Here is a 26,408-nt window from a genome sequence, read left to right on the forward strand (position 1 = left end):
TTTGGAACAAAATTTTTATTTCTTATTCAGTTAACAAGCCATGTTTTACAAGGAAATGACACATTCACTTAAATTACATAACGGTTTTGGGAATACAGCAGCCCATTCTTGATCATAATCAGTCCACCTGGAGGGGAAAAAATATGAAATATTGTTCTCCATCAGCAAGAGGTCTTGGAACCAGGAATTACTTTTTCATAGACGACCTGTTGCTCTTTATAGGGAAGACCACAGGAGCAGAATAGAAAGATTACCAGTAAAAAAAAAGCAGATATTTTCTTTCAGAGTCTTCAGTATAGCTACAGCAGTGACAACTACAGACAGGCCCAGATGAAACTTCAGTAATTCCTACTAACAAAAAACAGCATTGCTAGGGATAAAAGCAGTGTGTGTGTGCAGACATTTTGAGTGGAATAATGGTGCACAATAAAAGCATTAGGCGCCTCTGCAAATCACTGACACTCTGCTTGACAAAACTTGTTTTTTTGTTGTTCTTTAAAAAATAAAAAACTGTGACGATGAATCACAGAACTGTGATTACTTGTTTCCATCCAGCAACAACACTCTGTATAACTGGCAACATAGCACTATTCAAGTTTCTTTCCCTTTGAAACTCACATCAGCATTTTACACATTAATAATAAACTTCATAATTAAAGTTATACAGTAAAATAACACACAAAACACACCCCGCTGCTCAAAAAGTCCAGATAATTGGCCTCTAGAATATGAATGGAATCAAGGCTTTTCTAGATCTTGGATAGCCAGTGAACCTCTTGTGATAGTACCTGAAAAGACAAAAGGGACACACAATGAAAACAAAAAAATGGCCAAAATGATATAGACATGCACAGATTGCTTTAAGAAAGTAGAATCTCGTTTTTCAACATCTTATGCTGCTTGTGGCAAATATTTAAAATGTTTTGATGAGAGGGACTTGGAGTTTCCATTCAACTTTCAGATTTGAGCAATGGTGAACGTAAGTATTGCAGTGGCAGAAATTAGACATCAAACCAAACTATGGTTAAGGATGCTGTGATTTAGTGTGATGTTATATTGAAAAACCATAGTTTCTGACAGGCTAGCAAACTAAAATCAAACCATAGTTTCAACTGAATTAGGTTTGCAAACTATGGTTTGTTACAACCGTGGGTTGGTGTGACATACGAATTTACCAAGTATACTTACAGTCAATCCTCCTCCATAAGCTGCTGCACCATGGAGATGGGAGTGAATTTATGAATCTATCAAGATGAGACTCAAGGAGACAGAAAACAACAGCAGACCGACAACTCTGAGCTATATGTGTTGTGTACATTTAGAACAAAGAGCAGTTCCATGCTTAAAAATCACGCCCTCTAAGCCATCTGACACCAACCGCCCTGTGTGAAGGTTATTGATGATGTTATATTATTTCATTGTATTTCAGAACACATTAGAAACAAACTCTGAATAAAAACAATTATCATCCCAGCAAATGCTTGCTGGAATTAAAAAAAAAATACTAGCTGGCAGAAGATAGTGAAAGAGGGTAAACTTGATGGGGCAAGGCGTTCCACACTTTGGATACAGCTACTGAGAGAACTCCAACTCTTGTCACAGCCAACCAGGCTTCCACAACAGGTGAGACATGTCTAAGGGTTCCTCCGTCAGATCTTAGGCAGCAGGCAGGCTGATACAGGAGGAGATGGCAGGTATCCAGGACCCAAGCTTTTCAGGGTTTCAAAGGAAATTATTTTGAATTGTGCAGTTGTTTGTTCGTATAGGGCTGCATACACACAGTACAATTAAAGCGCATTTCAAGCGCACACACACACACACACACTCCAAAATAATACTGGGAGCTGCAGTTTGTTGAGAGTGCTGGAAACTGCAGCTTTGTTAGTTCCCAGGGTACTTGAGAGGGGGTACTTTCAGTGTACGGTGTGTAAACTAGTGTTAATCTAGAGAAGCAGCCAGTGTGTTTTTGTGTGTGTGTGCGTGCTTTGTGTCTCACCCTGGCTTCTTCTCTTGTTTAACACTACAGTCCTATACATTGACCTGAGAATAAGGCCCACTGATCTCAATGGGACTTGCATCTGAGTAGGCATGTACCAGATTGCACTGTAAATCTCCCTCTCATGAAGCAGCTTTTCATGTATATATCAAGCACATGCATTGAATTATCTGCCTATTATAGGTCAACTGGACAACAAAAATGGATTCTACGTGCCCTAAGGTAAAGGCACCCCTGACCATTAGGTCCAGTTGTGACCGACTTTGGGGTTGCGGCGCTCATCTCGCTTTATTGGCCGAGGGAGCCAGCGTACAGCTTCCGGGTCATGTGGCCAGCATGACTAAGCCGCTTCTGGCGAACCAGAGCAGCGCACGGAAATGCTGTTTACCTTCCCGCCGGAGCAGTACCTATTTATCTACTTGCACTTTGATGTGCTTTCGAACTGCTAGGTTGGCAGGAGCAGGGAACAAGCAAAAGGAGCTCACCCCATTGCGGGGATTCAAACCGCCGACCTTCTGATCGGCAAGCCCTAGGCTCAGTGGTTTAACCCACAGCGCCACCCACGTCCCGTGTCTATGTGCCCTAACAATGGCCAAAAGACTGGTATTGATGAACTGGAAGAAGAAAAATATGCTCCCCTTTAATCAATTGACTGAAGACATAACAGCAATCAAAATGTAAGGACGGATTGCTTATAGATGCAGACTTTATTTGGATAAATATATCAATATTTGGAATGAGTTTATACAGAATTTAACAAGTTATTAATAATATCTGTATTAACATACATTACATATATATATATAGTCAAATATATAGTCAAAGGTGGCATTCATCTTGCTTTCAGGCTGAGGGAGCCAGCATTTGTCCGCAGACAGCTTTCTAGATCATGTGGCCATCATGACTAAACTGCTTCTGGTGCAACGGGACACCATGATGGAAGCCAGAGTGCACGGAAACACTTTTTACCTTCCCACCACAGCAGTACCTATTTATCTACTTGCACTGGCATACTTTCAAACTGCTAGGTTGGCAGAAGCTGGGACAGAGCAATGGGAGCTCACCCCGCTGCAGGGATTTGAACCGCCAACCTTCTGATTGGCAAGCTCAAGAGGCTCAGTGGTTTAGACCACAGTGCCCCCCGCTATATATATCTTATTTTTTCACTTTCTTTTGTATAATTTCCAAAAAAATATTAAATAAAATAAGAATAAGGGACTTCCAGTGAGGCAAGATGGTGAACGCCATAGCCGTGCGGAGCTCTTGAGGACCACCAGTATTGGTAACAATACTGACAGCATTGCTTATAAACGTTACACCCAACACAAGCACTTGTCACTGTCTCACTGACCCACCCCTATTGCAAGCAAAAGGGGGGATGGCCTGTTCTCAAACAAGGCCATCCATGCCAGCTGAGACACAGGACCAACTGGCTGGGAGCCAAATGGTCCAAGCTACCCCAAGCAAACACCTATATAACTACATATAGGCTACTCTCTACAACCTACTCTCTACAACCTACTCCCCAATCTTCAGCCCAACACAGCACACTAGGTTCAATAATATAAGGTGAGAAACACAGGACAACCTAGACAGGTTGGCAGGGAATCATCCTATAAAATAGACATACAAAATGGCCAGCTTAAAAGCAATTACACTAAATGTGAGGGGATTGGGAAACCCTATCAAAAGAAAACACATCACCTCGTATGTAAACACCATGAAACCACACATTGCCTTCCTACAGAAAATACACAACCCACCCAAAGGAAGCAAACTCCTGAGCAAACCCTGCTTCAGTCAACAATGGGTGGCACCTTGGCCAGGAAAGGCCCACGGAGTAGACATACTACTCAATAGAGACCAAAATTTTAAGGCACAACAGTGGTAAAAGACAAAAAAGGCAGATTCGTTTTTGCTAAAGAGGTACTAGATGGCAAAACTAAACTGACAATTGGCTCCATATAGTGTATGCCCCAAACACACACAAAAATAAATACTAGAGTTCATCTAGAAAGCACTAAACAAATTCATCTCCTTCTCCAAAGGGGAAGCAATCCTAGGAGGTGACCGCAACCTAAATATGAGAGGCACCTCCCTAAAAGACATCCATCCTACAACCCCATGGGCAACCTTCCTCAGAGGGGAAACCCCAAACAATTAGAAATTCTTACAAATTACTAAAAATGCTAAAAAAAAACGGAATCCTTTATGACATCTGGGGAGAAAAGAACCCAGGAGGCACCAGCCACACATTCCAGTCTGGATGCCATGGCACAATGTCCATACTGGACAGCTTTCTGCTCACATAAGGCCTGATCCCCCTGGTAGAAACAACAAACATTCGTAACATTAAAACCACAGACCACGCCCCAGTAGAAGCTACCTCAAAATAGGAGAGGAAGCACAAACTACGTACCCCATCGTGGTCCTTCAGTCCCATCCTAACCACAAACCAAGTTGCTAGAGAGGATCTCTTGAAAACTCTCCAAAACTACTTTAAGGACAATGATGTGGGTGACATAACAACCCCTTCCTCTGGGATACAATGAAAGCAGTCACCAGAGGAACCTGCATAAAGGAGAGGGCATCCCTTAAAAAAACAAACCCCCTCAAAAAAAAAGGTAAATTAGAACAATACATTAAGCCCCTCTCATCACATTACAAACAAACAGGAGCAAAAAAATAAGAAGAATAAGAATATCCAAACAGCATGCTTGATACCTGTGATGGTGATAAGCACGAGGCCCAATGACGCAGAGTGTGAAAAAGGCAAAGGCAAAAGCTGGCAGGCACCAGGTTGCTATAGCATAGCCAAACCATTCCAGTATCTCACCAAAGAAATTTGCTCCTGATACATATGCAAACAGTCCTCCTGCATGAAAGGGAATTAGTATGAGCACATTTGAACAGTGGAAAGTGAGCCTCATTTACACATCCTAAGGATGTTGCCACCAGGGCTGGCATTAACCCAACGGGGTTCCTGCTGCCATTACTGCAGCCACGGCTGTGGCCAGATGGTCTCAACACCCCCTAGCCATTATAGCTCCCAGGGCCCATAGCCAATTGTAAGCAATTGCAGAACAATGTTGTACAAAGTTCTTTTGCTAGTGTGGCAATGGCAAAAAGAAGTCCTGGGCGCAGAGTTTTGAGTTCAGTACTGCTGGTCAAGAGGATTTAAAGAAGGCCAGACTGGACTTGATGGGCCTGTCATCAATTGTTCCACTAGGCCTGAACTACCAGATGTAGGTTGGGGGTCTTGCACAGTCCAAGAAGCCCCCAAACAACTGGGAACATGTCCCAGCAGTAAACCACTGCATTTGTTGCACTGGCAGCTGAGGCTTTAGCTCCAGGGGAAGAGTGGCAGCGGGCTCAGCCAATCAGACACAAAACAGGGCCAATGTGGCAGTAAGGAGGGTGCTTAGCTTGTCCCCTTACTGTTCTGGCACTCTCATTGGCTCCAAAGGTAATAAATTATTGGTTGGCCTCACCAGGACCTTTACCTGTGGTCAGAAATGTTTTTGACTTTCTGCTCAGATAAATTATCCTAGAAAGCATTCTCAGCTTCCCACCACGAACCTATTACTTCAGGGGTGGTGAATGTGTGGCCCTCCAGATGTTGTTGGACTCCATCATCCCCAGCTGGCATGACCAATAGTCAGGCACGGTGGAAAGTGAAGTCTAGCAACATCTGGAGGGCCATAGGTTTCTCATTCCTGCATTACTCTGCTTATTATTGACCACTTCTGATGAATGACAGGTGACTAATAGTGTGACCTGCTGGTGTCTTCCTCACCTACCCTCATGTTTCTCAAACCGTAGGAACAGGCTCCCCACAAGGAAATTGGGAAAAGAATGACATACCTTGTGGGATTTTGTAAGTGAGCTCCCCAGGTTTTCTTAGCTGGCGCAGAATGAGGTCACTGTGAATATTGACTCCCATGCCAAACAAGAACAACAAGAGACCTAAAAGCAGAGAATGGAGTATTTATTGGTTGGGTGACTAAAATATTTGATTTCAAGCCCTGTGCTCAAACAGCCAGCCTGTTTAACAAGCACTGTTAATTGCCCCATACAGGCAAGCAAGGGAAGGGAGAATCCATATTATAATGAAACAGGGCAGTTTGAGACCTGGGAAACTGGTGTCTGCAGAAGAGGGAAACTGCTGAGTTTCTTTGTTAAGGAAATAGCCTTGCCTTGGTGTGTTTGGTATATTGTTTCGTAATGTAAACGTGGGACAGAGTATTGCCACAGAAACTAGATAGCAGGAGAAACTTCTGGAAGGTGACTGTCATGACATTCTTTCTTTCTTCCCCGTTTGCCTGGCTAAGGTGATGTCATCAAGACATAGGGGTGTGTGTGTGTGTGTGTGTGTGTGTGTGTGTGTGTGTGTGTGTAACTGGCAACCTTGGAACTGGGTCTGGAATAGAGTTGCTACCTTTGTTCTGGAAAAATACAGGGCAGGGAAGGCAGTGATTTGGGGGGGGGGGGGTTTGCCCCTTTGGAATTTATCACATGCACATGTACATACACATGAATTTGGAAATCTGTCTGTGCTTGGCTACTCAGAGCTTAAATACATGATCTTTCACACACCCTTTCAAACACATGCATTTGGAGAGGATCCCTAACTTGGCAGAAAGAGAGAGAGAGACATGAAATACGGGACAAAACTGTATTGATACAGGATGTAGCGTTTTACATTGGAATACTGGACAATCCTGTACAGTGCTACCTCTGGTTACGTACTTAATTCGTTCCGGAGGTCCGTTCTTAACCTAAAACTGTTCTTAACCTGAAGCACCACTTTAGCTAATGGGGCTTCACGCTGCCGCGCAATTTCTGTTCTCATCCTGAAGCAAAGTTCTTAACCCGAGGTACAATTTCTGGGTTAGCAGAGTCTGTAACCTGAAGCGTATGTAACCCGAAGTGTATGTAACCCGAGGTACCACTATATTATAAAGGGCAGGTGGCAACCTTAGTCTGGTAGAAGACATAAGAGGCTCTCTGTCTGTGAAGAGCAGTGGTGGTTGGTGCCCATTGAGATGGGTGGAGAGGAATGCAGAGAGCTCAGACAGTAGGTGAAGCCAGAGCCAATGTCAGAGCCAGATTTCTCTCCATTCATCTGCCTGCTGAATTCTACAAGGGCAACACTAAGACTGAGAAAAAGGAAGCTGGCTGGCAGTGTCACTCCCTGGGCCAGACCTACCGTAAGTAAAAGGACAGCCAGGTGGCGGCATGGAAACTTGGTACTGGCTAACCAGTCCTCTCTCCCTTAAGAGTTTGGAACAGTGTCTGCACTGTGTAAGAATGCACCATGCAGAAGGAGAATTCCTGAATACCAGCACCTCCAGTGTAACCATGTTTACTGCTGGCCAACCTATTGTAGTTCCTTTGGCCTTTCAGGACCACAGCCTGGCCATATGGAGCAGAACACATGGCCACTGCACATGGGAGTGTTTACAGGGTAAGTAGAGGTAAGTATTACCTTCCTTACGCTCTCTCCCAACAGGGGCAGGCAGGCTGGGCAAGGGGACTGGAAGAGTATTTTGGCAGCACTGTATCTAGCTCAGGAACAGGGTGCCTGCAGCCCTCCGGAGGTTGCTGGACCACAGCTCCCATCTTCCCTGACCATTGGTCAAGTTGGCTGGGGCTGATGGGAGATGTAGTCCATCAATGTATTGAGAGCCACATCCCTGATCTAGTTGAAGAAAGCACACACTGCAGTGGCTGAACTTTACTCTTTCCCTGGCCATGTCTCTCTTGGCTTTCCATGGTCAAGCCTCCAACAGAAGCAGAGACAAGCAAATTCCTCCTCCAAGTGCCAGGCAGACTCCAAGTGAGGCCTGCAGCAGTGATCAAATTGCAAAGTGATTTCCCCTATAGTGATGCATTTCTGTATGGTATTTTTGCTAATATAAGTATTTATCTGCACAGGGTTTGTTTATTTACCCAGGGTTTCGTTTGAGCTACAGTTCAGCTCTAGAACTTAATTTGCATTGGGGGGGGGGAACCAGAAAAGTTTTTTTTAAGTGGGTGGTGGGTGGGAGAGAAGACATGTAGAAGGAAAAGAACAGATAAAGCAAATACAGTGGTACCTCGGGTTACATAGGCTTCAGGTTACAGACTCCGCTAACCCAGAAATAGTACCTCGAGTTAAGAAATTTGCTTCAGGATGAGAACAGAAATCGTGCTCTGGCAGCGCAGAAGCAGCAGGAGGCCCCATTAGCTAAATTGGTGCTTCAGGTTAAGAACAGTTTCAGGTTAAGAACGGACCTCTGGAATGAATTAAGTACTTAACCCGAGGTACCACTGTAGAGGATGACTAGCAAATGCCAATTGCGTAAGTCTGAAACATGCAAATTGCTCCCTCTAATGGCCTGTCTTTATGGTTACACAGCTTGTTCCCCATGTGTTTTCTCTTCCACAAGGGCAGCTGTGTGGGCCTGTTGCAGCAACAGTAAGTCTTTTGGCACCTTGGGTTTTGCAAAGTGTTGAACTACTGCTGTTATTCATACTATTGTTTTCCTGCCTTGACATTTTGACAACATTGTCTATGATTTGACACTCTGCAAATTTGGCAGAGCTCATATTAACTAGATGGCCAGATGCTTGACTTCTTGCAACTATAATTACCTGATGTAAATCTGATGTCATTGTACCAGTCATCTGGGTATTCGGCACAGTAAATCAAGTAGTAACCCTGAAGGAAGCCATTAAAGATGCAGAACAGCACACCAAAAAACAGCTTCTCCAATGGGAAAGGCCTGCCTCTTCGGAGGAAGGAGTAAATGAATGTCCTGAAGTAGTAAAATAAAAAATAAAAAGGTAGGGAGCAGAAATGGGGGGAAAAGAAAAGTGTGGGAGAAGATACAGCATTAAACAGTTGGAAATACAAACCAATGTACCATATATAACATGTCTGAGGTCGTCATCAATAGTCTCAGCATGCTAGGAGGTAACCTAAATTTTACATGTTTTCATTATGACCCACAGAATAATCACCTTGCAACTGCACTGTTGGTCACCTTGCTTCATGTGCTATTGACATGAACTCAGTGGGCTCCAGATTCTAACCTACTTCAGTTTCAGTTCTATCCACATGGCAAGCAGAAGTAGAGTTTGTGAAGCTCTTATCAGCACACATCATGTATCCAGGGGCGTTGTTTTGGGGTGGCCTGTGCATGTTTGTTGAACATTATGCATCCCTAGGTCTTTTGCACTGAACCGCAGATCTCCCTCTTTTTTAAAATTCAACTTCAAGAAACAAAACCCCTTGTTTACAGGGTGGCTTTCTCTCTGAAAACAACCTAAACATGCTCCATTTATGTTTGTGCAGTGGAACTCCTGCCCCTGTGTACACACCTTCCCCAAGCCTTCACAGGCTTCTTTTTTTTGGGCAGAGAACCCCTAGAACAGATTTAAGGGGTGCACAGGGGGAGGAGAGGGAAGAAGTTCCATTGCACATGCAGAAACCCTTGCACTGATGCTTGCTACACAGTCCCAAGGTAACCTTTATATTCACTGCTCCACCCACTTTTGCCTCTGGCCCCACCCACCACTGGCACGTGTGGCCCCAGAAGGTTGCCCTGAAGGCAAGGTGGTCCTCAGGATGAAAAAGATGCCCCAGCTTTGGCTTAGAGAGAGATCCATGCCTAATATTGCAGATAACCTCCGTGCAACCAGAAGGAGCTGTGGAGAATGCATACCCACCCACGGACATTTGGGCTCTTGCCACAGACCCCTTCACTCCACTAGTGTTGTTTGTATTATTGCATATAATTAGAAAAATGCACATTAAATAGAGATGCTTCACACAGGAGAAACCGCTTTAGCACAGTTCACTGCTACACGGGGAAACTGTTGGTTCTGTCACGTGCAGTACATATAACTCTGCTTTCTATTTTGCTGTGTGTATCTTGCCTGACCTGCTTTCTTGGAGAGCTAGAGCTGCATCTGCAAGACTACCAGGTCATGGTGATGGCAAGATTCATTTAGCTCTTAATACTTCTGTAAAAGAGGCAGGCCTGTGGAAATCAGGACTGTGGGAAACGTTTTGTACAGAGGTTTTGAAGTGATGTCTGTCTATTTTGATATGGCTCTTGGATGAGTGTAAAATCCACACAGGATATAACAACGTTTGTTTTCAACCCACTTGTGGAGACTATCAGAGATCATAAAGAAAACAAGAAGATGAAGAATACAACAAAGAGAAGATGGAATAGAACTGTGAATACTATTTGGACAGAACTGTGTATACTAAAGCAGCAGCAAGAGAGATGTTTGGATCCCTTTCGGAGCTTGAAGTATGGGTACCCCCAACAAAAATTTTAAAATTTGGCTGTGTAATTTGGAATTAATGTGATTTGGAATTAATGTGATTTGATTGGCCTGTTAATAAAAATTATTTTTTAAAAAATACTTCTGTAAAAGAAGTGAAGTGAGAAGTGCTTTCCGGCCATTAAGTGTAATCCCAAATAAACATTTTGCTTTTTAAGATGGGAAATCCAAAAGTAGGTCAGCAACCCGCAAAGGCACAGTAGAAACGGGATCTCTCAAGTGTGGCTCCATTAACCAATTCAAATATAGCACTCTTTTAGCACCAGACCAGTATTGGAATTTCAAAAGCTGCCGGATTAACAATTTATCCTGCAGAGGAGCAAACAGCAGATTCAGCAAGCGAAACAACCTGGCAACTTTTCAAAGAGAAAATAAACCAGTTCCCAGACCAAAGGGAGAACAGGGTCCCTGCCAGAATAACAGTGGTTGGGTTGCCTGCCAAGAAGAGAACAAATTGATTGGCAGAAGAAAATGCCTGGAATATTGTTTTAGCAGGGATTTTCAGCCTTCCATGATCACAATTCCATACAGACCTCACCAGAATATTACATGAGAGACAGGAGGCATGGCCTTGTAAGGTAAGCAAAGTGGGCGTCCGTAGTTACAGCACCAGAAAGAGGGAGCAGCTTAACAGAATTCCTTCAGAGCCCTAAGTCTATTCAGTTTTGTATAGGAAACTTGGTGAGTCGCTCATTCTTTCCCCAAGGAAGTCTGTGACTCTTTTCATCACAAGGTTCCTGTGAGGCTTAACTCTGCAGCTGTAATCACCAAATAAAGTTTCTATAGGCACTTTTCCACACACACCCCAGGTATCGCCAGTGCTTGGAGCTCTGTAGTTCCTCCACTTACAGTCCTCTATTTTAGCTGTTCCCACTTTTATGTCTCTTCTTTTCTCTGCTTTCCTTGCTGCCTCTCAGGTTATGGCAAGGTTCCCTCACAAACTTCTGTTGGTTGTTGCTGCTGCTGTGTTTGTTGCTTTCGTTGCTTGCCTCTCTGCTCCACAGCCAGCTCATCACCTTATACACAAGCAGAGGCAGAGTCCACATCTTCAGACTCCTCACTTCCATTCCGGCCATGTTTACTTCTGACTGCCTCAGGTCTAGCATGGCACAGAGGCAAGGACTGTCCTCGGCTACCTCACAATCTCAGGAATAACTTTCAGCCAAGCTAGACAAATGTCAATGAAATCCCTTGCGCAGGCTTCGATGTCAGCTTTTGAGGTTTAATTAATGTGGAATTTGCTAGCTTTAGCAGAGGCTGTCACATCATATCAAGGCTGGGTGGCGGGCGGCAGTCTGAGGTCAGCCAAGACCAATAGGACAAAGCTTGCAGGCAGACTGAAAGATAAATTAGAAACAAACCCAGGACCAGAGACCAACCAAACAGAACACCAAGGACTCTGTTGCTTGAGAAAGGCTTAATGGGCATAGGAAGCCAGCTTATAGTAATAGGATCCCCCTGGGCAGGAAAGACCAGTTTGGGGTGGGAGGTGTAGAGTCAGTCCAGGGCCTGAGGGGGTACTAAATGGCATAGGCAGAAGCTGCAACTAGTAACTCACTTTGCAGAACATTATCAGCTCTCTCAGCCCTTCCCTCCACATTTAAGCACAGGCATCTCCTGACACATCACTACTTCAGGGTGGAGTGAGCGTCTCTGGAGTTGGTTTTAATGATATCCTGGTAGCTAATTTGTGCCAGAGCATGGTCTACTGAAACTGGAGAGAGGGCTGCTCTGTGCCCACATTCCAAAGCCTCATTTGCTCAGTAGCCTCTCCAATAGCTCCTCTCCCTATCATCTTTCACAGTTTGTAGGGGACCTTGGCCAGCATATACCCTGTGCAGTGTCCCATGAGGAACATTTAATATTGGGGAAATGGAGGCAATCTAGCCACCACCTTCCTTTCCTATTCCAGGAGAGGGATCATTGTGTTCTCTGGAGTGTTGCTGTACTGTAAGCAGAAATGAAAAAAGAAGGCCTTTCATTTTGATAGTGAGATGATGATGATGATGATGATGATGATGATGATGATGAATAATGAATGCAGCATATATGGTGCTTTACAGACTTTATAAACAAAACAAGTCTTTTTTATGATATGGATATGACCAATGAGAACAAACAAAACCACAGCACTTATCAAAACACACTGAGAAATTAAGGCTGCAACTTTTAAATATAACTGATTTTAAAAGTAACCTCAATTTATTGGGTGACACACACATAAAATATAGCATATATATAGCACCTTTTGAAGACCTTTCTATGCTGCCAATTTATGCTGGCAATTAAGAAATACTCTTCTGTAATAGTTGATCTCTGATTTTAAAATTTTCATATGGTTTTATTGTATTGTGTTATGTATGATTGTTGTAACCCACTCTGACATTTTGTAATGAATAGTGATCTAGAAATATATTTATAAATAAAATAAATGAATAAATAAATAAATATCAGCCTTCTCTCTGCTGGCTGGGGCAGATGGAAGTTGTAGTCCTGCAACATATAGAGGGCACCAGGTTGGCAGAGGCTGATATATATGTTAAACTAATAAAACACTTGAGATGGCAAGCACCATCTTAAGAGCCATTCTGACTTTCATCTCACATGGGTGGGGTGCCTCTTTTAAGATGGTACCTTCTAGGACCCAGCTGCAAACAATCTAAAGACACCAAAGTATAATTCTTGCTTTAAGAAATGCTGCAAAATTTAACCATCAGATTAAGTGCCAAAGGATGTAATCATACATCCATTTACCTGTGAAATCAATTGAATTTATTTCTAAGTAGGCATGTGGCGGTACTATTTGAAGTCATGATTAATTTATCAAGGTTGCAATGCAAACCAATATCTACTTACTTGGGAATAAGCCCCAATGACCTCAGGGAGACATACTTCTCAGTAAGCATGCATAAAGTTGCACAGTAAGATTTGTCTTTTAAATTAGGTTGCAACTCTCTACAAAAAAAAAAACCCTTGTCGTGAAAGAGGAAGTGGTTGCAATTTAATACTCCAGCTACTGTAGTGGCTAATAATAAACTGCTACTTAAAAATGTGATGATCTGTACACATGCATATCAAATAATCCTATGACTCTTGGGCAAATGATATATAAAGCCAATTCATATTTTTTCAGAAGTTCAGTAAACTAATGCTTCCATAATGCAATGTCATCTGAACATCTAATCAAGCACAGTCCAATTAAGGAAGCTGGTGCTTATCAGCATCCAATAAATGAGCACTTAAATTTGGAGACTCAACATCAGCCTTTCAGATGTCACTCAGCTACAACACTCATCACCCCTAGTCATTGGCTATGCTTGCTGGGACTGATGGGAGTTGTGGTTCGGCAACACCTGAGGGCCAAATGTTCCCTACCCCTGCTCTGCATAATAGAATGCATTTAAAAATGTCAGGAGGTTAAAATCTTCAACATGCTTCTCTATTTTGTGTTGACAAAGTGCCAGGAGATGAAAAGACCACAGACATCAGAAAACTATCTGAATTCCCCTGACAACCTCCAAAGTAGGTCAGAACTGAATGGGGAGGGGTGGAGAATTCTATATGTTGTTGGAACTTTATTGCCTCTATTTACATTTCAACACAGGAAAGCTTTGAAGACAAGGGGGCATGTGACTATATTCCTACGTCTTTACTGCACAGACATACAGGTAAGCAGCCACTGGTCCATGAACACTCTCAAGCTGTTAGGGCAACTGGCAACCTGAATGCTTAATGACATATGGGTAAAAGAAAGGCAGAGTGGCAAGGAAGGTTAAAAAGTATGTACTTGTATTGGCAATTTTGTTCCATCTGTCGTAGTTAAGCACAAGGCACACGTTTAAGGTTAGCGCCGGAATGTTTACCATCTCCAAGATGTTCCATGTTGATGAAGAAAACATTTGATCTCGGAGATCCTACTGCTAAAACTGCTATTGAACAGGTAATTTCAATCTGTTTTAGCATTTTAACTTGTATATGTTTTAAAGTACAGTTATATTTATTTTTTTACTTTGTTTTATCTTCTTGTAACTGGCTTTGAGGTTCTTCTTACAACCAAGTGGTATATATATATTATGAAACATAGAACTGTCATCACACTGAGAGCCAAACTACACACTATGTTGATTGGACTTCCTTTTTATTTTTTGCTTTCAAGGTAATCATGGGAAGTTTCAACTTTGACCTGACTAGTGGTATTTGAGTGGAGGATGTCTAACCCTTTCTTCCCCACAGCTTTCTGTGATCTAAATGCTGCCCACCTCGTTGCTGTTAGTGCTGAAGCAACAAAACCAAAATTTCCCAGCAGTGCTCTTCCTTTAAAAGCTAGAGCTCCCCACTCAGTGGACCTAGTCCACAAGAACAAATGGAGCTCTGCTCCACCATCCTCAGTCTACCCTCGGCCAGCCCCCACTTGCCTGCCTTCTTACTTGCAGCCAGTCCAGGGTGTGGAATTCCCCATCAACTAACTCCTCCTTAGTCTCACTGCTGCCCTGTAGGGAGGAGGATGGAGAGATAACTAGCATACATTAACTCTACTTGTCATTGGTTCTGGCTCAACCGTACTGTTGGTCTCCCTGCCTTCCGCCCTACCAGTTCCAATGGGCACCAGCCCCCACTGCTGCTTCAAAGTAAGCATTTAAAATGTTGGGAGAGCCCAGCTAATGTGTAGTAGGGCTCTTACACTGGCAGCAGTGTGGAAAGAGCAGCAGCACAACACGGTTCATGCAGGTTTGGGCTTTGTGCGAATGAGTCTGAAGTCTGCTCTTCTCTAGGAGCCTATGTGTGGCCAGTCTGTAATCTAGCCAAGGCTGTGGCAGAGGGCAGCATCCATTGGTTGCCACCATTGCTCCACCTGGCTAGCTGCCCAGCTGCTTCTCAACCCTGCCAAACTAAGTTCTACACAAATGAAGCATGTTGCTTCTTGGAAAGCTTACATTCTTTAACAGATGGACAAATCTGCTATGGCGTGTAAGGTTATGAGCTCTTCAGTTCTTTGTCCCATTCACATCGCCAACACCATATGGATCAGATTCTTACTTTACCAGCAAGGCTAAGGAGCTGTCCACCAGAATAAGAAGCAAGGCTTTCAGAATAGCAAGGGAGCTGTCCAGCTACAGAGCCACACTGAGCTGAATAACAGGAGATGTTGCATCAGCAAGTGCGAGGAACCAGCTGGGCAGCTTTATAGCCAGCTTTGCTGCTCCACTCCTTTTCTGAGCATCAAATGATGCTGGGGACCCATGACTGGATTTCCTTTTTATTTTTTGCTGCATTTTTTGCAACCATGGAGAGTTGCAACTTTGTCAAAAGAGATGGAAGAATTGTGGTGATCAGTCGATGGTAGTGCCATCCGAGAGGTGGAAATGCATCTTGTTCTTGCATTTGAGAGCTGTGTTCTCAGTCAACAGCTCAGGACTTGCTTCTCCTCAGTATATTGGAATTGTAAATATATGATACTGTACATAACCTCATGTAAAAGTATCCCTGTTACACACTGCGAGAAATATACGTATATATAGAGGGGGGGAGGGGATATATGAACACCTTAAAGATTTTGTTCATCATTCTAAAAGAAAATATTTAATAATGAAAAATCATTCCCCCCAATTTTTCATAAAGAAATGAAGAAAGAAAGAAAGCTTTCAGAGAAAATGAGGGGGGAGGAATCTTTCCCTACCCCGCAAATTTTTCAGTCCTCCACCAAGGCCTTCACATCTCTAACTCCATTGTGCTTCTCCTTCAGCCATCTGTCAGCACTTCCTTTCTGATGTCCCTCACAATTCAAATTGAAAATAATAAAACAGGAGTCACCAACATGTGTTTCACTCCCTGACCTAACTCGGGCGATATTGCAGGCAAACCCATTCTTACAGACTCAACCACATGTCATAACAGACCAAACTCATAACACCAACCTGTCCTAAAGGAAGCCAATTAGATAAACAATCTCATTAAAACCTGCAAAGAGTTCATGCTGTGATGCCGCAAATGTAGCTTTTATCTTATTGTGCATATTAAGCAGTGAATCAACCAAGTACACGCTGTTTTCCTCCATTTATGAATTGGAGCTGAGAGCCAAGTCTCAGGCAATTATGAGAGAACTCCATGGCCAAAGGAAGCACCAAATGCTTCCAAAGATAACAGCAAAAACACCAATGTACCATTTCCCCCCCTCCGCCACTGAAGTACACTCAGGAGGCAGCATACGTAATACAAAATATGGCTGCCAATTCAGTCCTACAGTACACAGAATATTTATGAGGTGATTAGCGATAAACACAACTTTCACTAGCAAATGAAAAATTATCTAATGACTATACTTAAGTTATTATTAAATGTGTATGTGATAAATTTACATTAGAAAGTCAACTGAGGGTATTCCCATTAAATTAGGTGAGGGGGGATCTCTGGTCATCCAGGTGCTGTTAAACTACAACTCCCATCATCCCTGGCCATTGTTGGGGTTGATCTGGAGAGCCATTAAATAAAGAGATTTTATCTAAGAATCAAAAATGGCAGTTCCTCAAGGACTGCCTCTCCCCATAAGAACCTACTCGAACTCCTAGCTCTGTTGAGGGAGTAGAAAGGCTTATGGTGCCACCTAGTGTTTCTTATTCCTGCTCATTTTCCAGGCCATGAAAGAAAGATAGTAAACAAACACATATGTACATACATGCATACAAACATAAAATGGTGATGCTTTTACTGGCCTTTTTCCAGTTAGTGTCACAAGCATGCAGACTCTTCTGTTAATACAGAACTTTACAGTCAGCAGAACACAAAGATTTATAATTTTGCTTTTAAGTCAGATAATACAATACTATTTATTAAACCAAATATCTTAAAGTTAGATTTTAACTGCCATGGCCCCTCTCATTCTGGCAATTGCCGAACATAACATGCTGACCCATTTGTCCTTTATTGCACAGTATGCCACATTGGATCATCCAAGCTGAGTCAAGCGGAGTTGGAAGTTACCACAGATCAACTACAGAGAACTGCCAGAAAAGCAGAGCTTGAAGTCAGCACAGCAGCTGATCAGTGGTACCTTCAAGCCCCACTTGACTGGGCTTGGGTTTTCCTTTCTGGCACAGTGTGCCCTGCTTCAAAGGGGTGGGTGGATCAGGTCACCTGACATCACTGTTCTGTCAAGTGATTGACAGATCGGTCAATCCAGCTGTTACAATTGTCTGCCAAGGGGGAGGAAACCCAGGGGTCAGTTCCGCACCCCTGTTCTAGGGCCTCAGAAAATGTTCCAATGCAAACTGGAAAAAGTGCAGATGCAAACTGCTCTATGCAAATTATTCCAACGGGCATAGGAAATTTCCACATAAATGATCCTTTGACCATCTTTCCAGGTACTTCCCTTTGCCTAACAAACTTCTGCAAGATGTTGTTGGTTTATGATTTAATAGTGCTTCAAATGGATGGTGCATACTAAATGCAATGGATCTATGTTTCAACAAAACATCCCTTGCCATTCTTCTAGAAAATAGCCATTTGACATTTTATGAAGACAGATCAGTTTGTTCCTCTTGCTATACTGTTTGTCATATATCTGCCAAAATAATGAAAATGTGCCAGAATGACTTAACCAGACCACAAACTTCAAAAAGTTAGGTGCTTTAATGGAGCAGGAAGTTCCAAGATTTATTATGCAAGCTTAACTGTGGGAAGAACAAAAAGGGACTGTTTGCTGCGTTAAAAATGGAATATAAATGTCATTATTATATGCAAGTCAAGTTTAATCCTCCATGTAGCAAAAACGCGTAATTACTTTTTTGTAACAGGCCTGTGCATACATTAAATGAATAAGGGAAACACAAGCAATTTGGTGAATGTTTGCGGTTACCACCCCTAGATGCAAAAAAAAGAAAAAAAAGAAAAAAGAATGTGGGACTGAAATGGATTTTTAAAGAAGCAATGTAAAAACTTTTTTTGATTAATTTGTCTCTTGGCTTCTGCTCCTATAAGTCAGTATATTACTGCGGTCACATTCCCATCCTCTCCTCTGCAAATAGGAGGGGAAATGACAGATTCTTGATTTCATTTTGCGTCTTGATAAAATCTTAAATCATGAGATGTTAAATAATTCTCTTTGGATATAAACTGTTGCTTCCATACTAGTTCCATCAAGCAAGAGTTTCTTTCCGAATCTTATTTAGTATCTGACTGAAATTTTGATCACAGGCAAGCTGTAAACAGTTGTGTTATGTGATATTTTTCACTTCTTACAGGCATTCAGAATACCAGTGGATGTTTGCTCTCAGTAAAGAAGATCTGATAGCCCTGAAATTACACTTTATACCGGCGTGCCATAGGAGATACTGTAGTGCAAATCTTAAATATATGCACAAGCAGTATAAGTGAGCTTGCTCATGGTTCTCCGCCACAGTTGCTGCTGCAAAACCACTTTTAATTTTTCCTGTTTTCAGGGCCTACAGTAGGACTCCTATGCACAGTCAATGGGGAGCAGTAAGTGCACAGGAATCTGTCTTCCTGAGTAAACATGGGTAGGATCCGTTTCTGATCCTCCGCATGCCATGCTTAGTCCATGTTTGTGCTACTTTCACTCTTCTGCTCTGCATGTGCAGGTTGTTTCAGGGCAATGCACAGTTGTAGACTTGTACCAACTTAGCATGGAGGCGCCAAACTGGGAGTGTGATGAACTTCCATGGACAGGAAGTTTAATGCTACAGGATGTGTACCTGTCCCAGTAGAGTCATACCAAAGAAGCAGACGAGTGTCAGCTTGCTGACCTTCTAATCTACAGTGCACTTGGTTCATCCTGCTTCTGTTATAATGCTGTCTCATTGTAATTGATGGCTTTCTTACCAAACCCAGACTTATAATTACAACAGCTCTGAAAACCCCACCCCCCCAAAAAAAGTAATTGACTCGAAAGCACAGGAAATGGAAATCTCCAAATGCCATATTGTAAGATTTCACTGCACCCAACTGGAACTGCTTAGGAAGGATTGTACCAGCCGCTTCCACAGCAGACATGCCAAAAAAATTATGATGACGTGGTTTTATCACATGCAGAGATGTTAGAGGAATGGTTTGTGAAGAAATCTGGCTGTGCTTGTATTAGCACGACAATTTAGTAACAGCAGCTCCAAAAGGACAAGAAAACCACCCATGTGCATTTGAACCAATGACCTCCTAACCATGTATTCTTCTTTTTGGCCTACACCACAGGGTTCTCTTGCTCGTTGATGCTGCCTGCTTCTATGTTTTTCTTCCACTGAGGACTGAAGGGAGGAGGCAAAATGTTTTGCTCAGATGGGCGCTGAAAACCAGCTTTTAATAGACCTGTTTTAATACAGTGCCATGGAGACACATCTGTGGGCTTCACACATCTTGCAGAACTCTGGAAAACCATGCAAGGAATGCTAGTGGAAGCAGCAGAGTTCGAGTACTCATTCTTGCCCCCCTGCATTTGATTTTGACAGCTTCCTGAATGCCTGAAGAGAGGGACGGTTGTTCTGAAATCCCTTCCTCTGTCTTTATTTTTAATACTCAGTTGACCATGAGCAGCAGCTTTGAAGGCTTTGATGTTGACGTATGTTTTGGGATGCGGCCTCACACTTCCTAGACCATGTGATCATGCTCCCATGTGAAAAGGGATTGAAGTGTACACAAGGGGGATCCTAACCTAACACACATTATAATCAAAGCACATAGGCTAGGGGAGGAGCCTGCCATCACAATGCCACCCCTTCATCTTCTGTGACCCAAAGGCCATGTTTGCGCACAATGGAGCTACCAATGGGGCCCTGCTTAGGGAAGTTTTTAATATTTGATGAATCATTGTATTTTAGTATTCTGCTAGAAGCCGCCCAAGGTAGCTGGGGAAACCAGCCAGATGGGCAGGGTACAAATAATAAATATACTACTATTATTATAGCATTCCTTGGTGCTGTGTTAATAATTTTTTGTCTCTTTTTCACACTAGCCAATTTAAGTTTGTCTTCTACACAACTTTATTCATTTCACCCCATTTAAAGGATCTGCCAGACCTATCGCTTTAATCTCAAGAAGCCAAACTCAAATGTCATATTATTACATAGCTTAATGTAATAAAAAGTCTAATTAGGAGTACACTTTCATTTTATCCTTGTCAACATTAAAGTGTTGATAACAAGATTAAAACCACCCTTAAATACTTTTTAATGAAATCACATTTAACATGACATTTAGAGAGTGCCTTTAACACACACATTAAAGGTTCTACTTTTGCTTGTTCTTTCAAAGCCAGTCTTAACATGAATTGTAATGTCAGCTTTATTGGTGCATTCTAAGTCTTAAACACAATTGCCTGAAAGCAATTTCTATTAATCACAGCCGAAAGCTGCAATCCAATGCACAATTCCATGGGAGCAAGTCCCCTTGAAACACTGCTGGACTGATTGCATTTGGAGTCCAGTGTGGTTATTTTAAAAAATAAATAAATACAAATGTCAAGAGATCTAATCATGGCTCTCCCAAGCAGCATGTAGTTTGGTCCCAGGTTTAAACCTATTGCCTGCCAACAGGGATGTTGTATAGGGAATGTCCAGCATCTTGAGCCCCAATATCTTTTCTGCCAGGCTCTAGATCTTCTGCCCCTGCCATGATTAAAATGCATCTTGTAGCTATAAACATGGTTTCGGTAAGTTGGCAGCCCTAATAAGCAGAAGCACTAGGGCCAACTTGTGTGTTTGGCAACCTAGGAGACTACTGTTTGTTCGAGACATTTATGCATATGGTATATTCATGTGCAAGCTTTTTAAAAACTTGTATCAAACTTATTTATTCTACTCTATCCTTTTAAAAGTTAAGTACAGTTGTGTTTAACCCAGTTGGATTGAAAACATAAGTTGTGAGCTTTGTAGAGTGGAATTATGAACTTTGATTAAGAAATAGTTCGAGCTGTAGTGACCGCATAGCTAGGGTTGCCATATGTCCTCTTTTCCCAGGACACACCCACTTTTTCAGGTCTGGTTGCAATATGGTCCTCCTTCCCCCAAGAAACACCCTCTTTTTCAGGACTGAAATTTCTGCCCAGGCAGATTTTTTAAATTTGGCAAAATGTCTGGAGGGTTTTGTGGTTTACAGTAATCCAAGAAAAATTGTCTAGTGCATTAGACTCAAAGCTAGTCTGCAGCATAGAATAACTACAGAGCAGCATCTCAAACTAGCTACATACTGTATAAATTCCTTCTATTGGATCAAAGCATGCTGGCTAAGCTACAAGATCTCGGAGGAGTCTGGGAGGGCAAGAACTAACATGCCCCTGCCTTTAAGGCGAGTCCATATGTACCTGTTACGGTAAGTTAAACAGTTTAATAAATTGTTCTGTGCACACTTACGTTCACAAAGATGTGAACATGAGCCCAAGTACTTTCATGTGGCAAGTGAGGGAGCAATCTGTATTATTATTATTATGTTGAAAGTTAACAACATTGCTACTAGCAATATATCACAGCTTCTATAACCTCAGGTTGTGATCTGGGTATCCATCCTGGGATCTTTGCATTCCCTTTTGCAAAGAAAAATTCCCACACTGTATGAGACCCGATCAACTTGGCACACGCAGAAAAACAGTTTTAAAACAATTTGCAGCTGGCACTACATACTTGTGAAATCAAAGAATCATATAATTGTAGCGTTGGGACGTCCATGGAAGGAGGGTCCACCAGCTTCCAAGGTAGTGTATTCTCTTACCATCAGAAAGTCTGTCCTAATGTTTAGTGAGAATCTCCTTTCTTATAATTTGAATCCATTGGTTCAGGTCTTGCCCTCCGGAGCAGAAGAAGACAAGCTGGCTCTATCTTCCATGTGATAGTCCTTCAGCCCTTGAAGATAGCTATCATACCACCTCTCAGTCTTGTCTTATCTAGGCGAAACATGCCCAGCTCCTCTTCATAAGGCTTGGTTTCCCATCCTTTTACCACATTATTTGCATTTCTCCTCACATCTTCCAACTTCCAATATCCTTCTTAAATTGCGGCACCCAGCACTGGACACAGTATTCCAGATATGATCTGACCATATTGTTGACTCATTTTAAGCTTGTGGTTTACTAAGATCCCTCAAACCCTTTCACATGTACTGCTTTCATGCCAGGTGTCCCCATCTTATATTTATGCGTCTTATTATTCCTACTTAAGTTTAGAACCTTACATTTGTCCGGATCAAAATTCACTTTGTTAGTTTTGGTCCAGTTCTCCAAACTGTTAAAATAATCTTGCATCCTGATTCTATCTTCTGAGGTATTAGCTACCCTTCCCAGTTTGCCATCAGCTGCAAATTTGATGTGCAGCCCCTCAATTCCTTCATCCAAGTCACTTATAAAGATGTTGAACAACACCAGGCACAGGGCATAACCCTGTGGCACCCTACTTGTCACTTTTTTCCAGGATGATAAGGAACCATTGGTGAGCAGTCTTGGGTTCAGTCAGTCAACCAGCTACAAATTCACCTAATAGTAACATCATCTAGCCCACATTTTGCCAGCTTCTCCCAAGAATATAATGGGAGACTTTGTCAAAAGCCTGATTGAAACCAAGATACACTACATCCACAGCATACCCCTGATCCACTAAGCTTGTAATTCTATCAAATAAAGAAATGAGATTAGTCTGGCATGATTTGTTATTGAGAAACCTGTGCTGGCTCTTAGTATCCTTTTCTAAGTACTCACAGACAGATGGTTTAATTGTCTGTTATAGGACTGTTTGTCATAGTGATGATGTAAAGCCAACCAGTCTAGTTTCCTGGATCTTCCTTGCCATACTTTCTGAATATGTGAAAACATTTGCTCACCTCCATTCCACAGGGACTTCACCTATTCTCTAATAATTCTCAAAGATTATAGACAGAGGCCCTGAGATTACACCTGCAAGTTCTTTTAGTATCCTTGGATGCTGTTCATCAGGCCCTGGAGATTTGGATTAATTGAAACAACCTCTTTTCTTATCTTGAGCTGCAGCTTCCTCTCTGATTTATTTATGCCCTAGATTAAGCTCTCATCCAAGTTTTTAAATTGGAGAGGATGTCAACAGTTAGGTTCATAATTCCATGTGGTGGGAATGAAAATCTATACCATTATTTTAGAAACTTGTCTTTGAAGAATGTTCTTCTATTACAGGACAGGTGATACAGCCTGATCTGAGGTTAGCTTTATTAAATCTGTTTACAGATTACCATAAGAATTTACTGCTTAAGAACCTAATCTTTCTCATGTCTGCAAGTTAGAAATATATTACTACAACACTGTAAAACAGATTATAACTTAACTCCAGAAGTATGGTGGGATGGATTATGGAATACAGCCCTTATGGAGAAACTAATGAAGCACCTTAGAGCACTCAGAAACACAAAGTCCAAAGACAATTTTGAAACTGTTTGGTAAATGTTTATTCAGTACACTGGAAATGACAGTGTTGTTCCCTCACCACCAGTTACCCACAACTCACTCTGGGACAATCTGTTAAGATGGGCAGTAAAGACACCTAACTGATATAATCAGCTCTAAACTATTTACAAACCTGTTAAATATTTGACTGTATTATTGACATTGTATATGCAGAGAACGTTTATTGTGGGTGGGGATGTACAAGGGTTGTTTGTTATATGCATTTTCAGAAACTGAAAAATTAAATTACGAAGATGATTCGGGGCGACGGGAGAGGGGAACAAGGCTGTTGTTTAAAGTTCACTAATCAGTTTCATTCCCGGAATTGCTCATGACACCCCATCTGTTTTATTTTACTTTGCTTACAGGGTGGTTTGGCATGCTACAAAATGCAGTGTCAATGAGAAAGCAGGCACTTGCCATCATAAATTTTCCCGGAAGCACTCTTGCACATTGACACAGATTTATGTCACAGAGTGTGTCCCAGTCCATTAATTACTTTGCACTGCCCTATCTAGCAAACCTGTCACAGCCCTCCCAATAAACTCTGTCCATTTGTCCATGCTTATAACAAATATCTTTACATTCATTAGTATATATATTTGTGAAGCAGAATAAGACAAGCAGATATATGCAGTTGTGAAGGGTGAAAAATGAAAGGTTGTGGGGAATTATGTGTGTCAATTATCATCAACAGAAGATTGACAACAAAAACCCACACACTCTGGTGTCAGAGTGAAGCTGCGAAGCAAGTGGTTTTCATTCCAACTCCTCCCTGATCAGAAAGCCGGGACATCCTGAGCATGTTTGCTCAGACAGAAGTAAGCCAGACAGTGTCTTCCAGCGCAAGCCTATGCATGCCTACTCAAGTCCCACTGAGTTTCAGGGGACTTGGTCAAAGGTAGTGTGTATCAGGGAGCAAGCTTCACTGAATACGATGGCACTTTGGACGGAATAGAATCACAGAACTGTAGAGTTCTGTGAGGCCACGGGGGTCATCTAGTCCAACCCCCTGCCACGCAAGAATCTTTTGCCCAACATGGGGCTTGAACCCACGACTCTGAGATTAAGAGTCTCGTGCTCTACCGGCTGAGCTACCAAGGGGGAATGCCCTGCCCTGCTCTGCCCCCGCAATAAGCGATTTACGATCCACCTTGCTTGCAAGCGGTCGAAATCCTAATGTTTACATTTGCACCATGGGTGGGATGGGACCACGGCTGCAATCCTGGCCCCACTTACCTGGGAATAAGAAAGTTCCTTTGCTTCTGAGCAGGCACGGCTAGACCTGCGCTGTCGTACCTCAGCCGTACTTGCCGGGCAAAGCAAGCGCCCAGCGACGGGGACTTGGGACGGCTCGATGCCGGGCGCCCTCGCGACTGAACTAGACGGAAGCCGAAGGGGCGCGCTCGGCGTCGCGAGAGCCAATCAGAGCCCCGGGAAGCCGAGAGCCTATTGGACCAGAGAGGCGCCTGGCGGCAGCGCGGACTACGAGGGAAAAGCGCCGCTGTGCCCTGGGCTCTCCGGCCGCCCCTCACCCCCTGAGTTACCTGTGGAAGTAGTGGCCGCAGAACATGCCGCCCAGGAGCCGGCAGCCCAGGGGCGCGAAGCGGGGCGGGCTGCGCAGCGCCAGCAGGAGCGCGGGCACCAGGAAGGCGGGCAGCTCCTGCAGGAACCAGGCGCAGCGAGCGGACAGGTGGGCGCGGCGCCTCGGCGGAGGCTTCTTCTCGCCCTTGTCCGGCGGCGCCGGCGGCGGCTCCTCTTCCTCCTCCTCGTGCTTGCCGTAGCGGGAGGGCGTGTGGCTATAGAGCCACAGGTGCAGCAGCCCCAAGGACAGCAGCACGGAGCTGAGGGACCTCACCAGGCTCGGCGAGCATTGCATGCTGCTCGCGAGGGGGCTCTCGGCGCTGGCGGCCACGGCAGGGCAGCCCCGCCATTAATAGGGCCGCCCGGGCGCCCGCCTCCCCCTTCGCGAGGAGGGGGTGGGGTGGGGGCTGGCTTGCTCGCAGCTGAGGCGGGAGCCAGAGGAGGGGCGAGCGAGCGAGCGAGCGAGCAAGGGATGGCCAGAGCGCTTCCTCGAGGTGTGCTTTCTCCGTCCCCGAGAATAGACTTCTCGCTCTGCTCAGCCCCCTCGGAGAACCAGGAGCCATCTCTCTAGCAGAGAGAAAAAGATCGAAGGGTCCGAGCCACCAAAGCCGCGCAGGACGAGTTTGCTCCACGCTCCTCTGTCCGATCCCAAAAGTGCCTCGTGTGGCCCCTCGCGCTTGTCTTCGTGGGGCCACGAGGTTGCTTGTTGTTGCCGTGCTCTCCGTAACAGACAGACGGTGCTGCCTTTCTGGGATCTTGTCAGCCCGGTGCTAAACCTGTGCTGCTGCTGTTGTTGTTTAAAGAGCGGTGGGCAAGGGCTGGCCTGCAGCATAAGAGCCAACTCCTAGGGGCAGAGGTCCCTTGCACCCCCCAATAAAATATTTGAGGGGACACACCCCCAAAGTTGATGGGCATTGCTATTCAAATAGTGTAGATGTGCCCCATCATGTGATCGATGATGCAGTGCAGGGCTTAGTTGCTCCCCCCCCCCAATATTTCATTCAAGTTCGCACCCTTGGCCTGAGGCAAAATGGTTCCCCATTTCCATTCCATGACCAAACTGGCAGCTGAATCTAACCTCCAAGC

The 26,408-nt window shown here is 43.6% G+C and overlaps 1 protein-coding gene and 1 long non-coding RNA gene across 2 annotated transcripts in view; one reads left to right on the forward strand and one right to left on the reverse strand.

Moving 5' to 3' along the window:
• LOC310758314 overlaps positions 1-493 on the forward strand; it is an 80,159-nt gene extending 79,666 nt beyond the window's left edge. Inside the window, exon 2 of the long non-coding RNA XR_014545704.1 lies at positions 400-493. This is a non-coding gene — a long non-coding RNA (uncharacterized lncRNA). The remainder of the gene's footprint in view (positions 1-399) is intronic.
• SRD5A2 (steroid 5 alpha-reductase 2) lies at positions 1-25,719 on the reverse strand. The gene is made up of 5 exons (XM_083604363.1): positions 25,286-25,719; positions 8,633-8,796; positions 5,861-5,962; positions 4,721-4,871; positions 1-788 (listed from the first exon to the last, which is right to left on the reverse strand). The coding sequence occupies exons 1-5, from the start codon at positions 25,615-25,617 to the stop codon at positions 722-724; spliced, it is 816 nt and encodes a 271-aa protein (XP_083460489.1). The 5' UTR covers positions 25,618-25,719; the 3' UTR covers positions 1-721.
• Positions 25,720-26,408: the final 689 nt, after the last annotated feature.

This window comes from Podarcis filfolensis (assembly GCF_964270895.1).
Source record: "Podarcis filfolensis genome assembly, chromosome: 3".
Classification (NCBI taxonomy): domain Eukaryota; kingdom Metazoa; phylum Chordata; class Lepidosauria; order Squamata; family Lacertidae; genus Podarcis; species Podarcis filfolensis.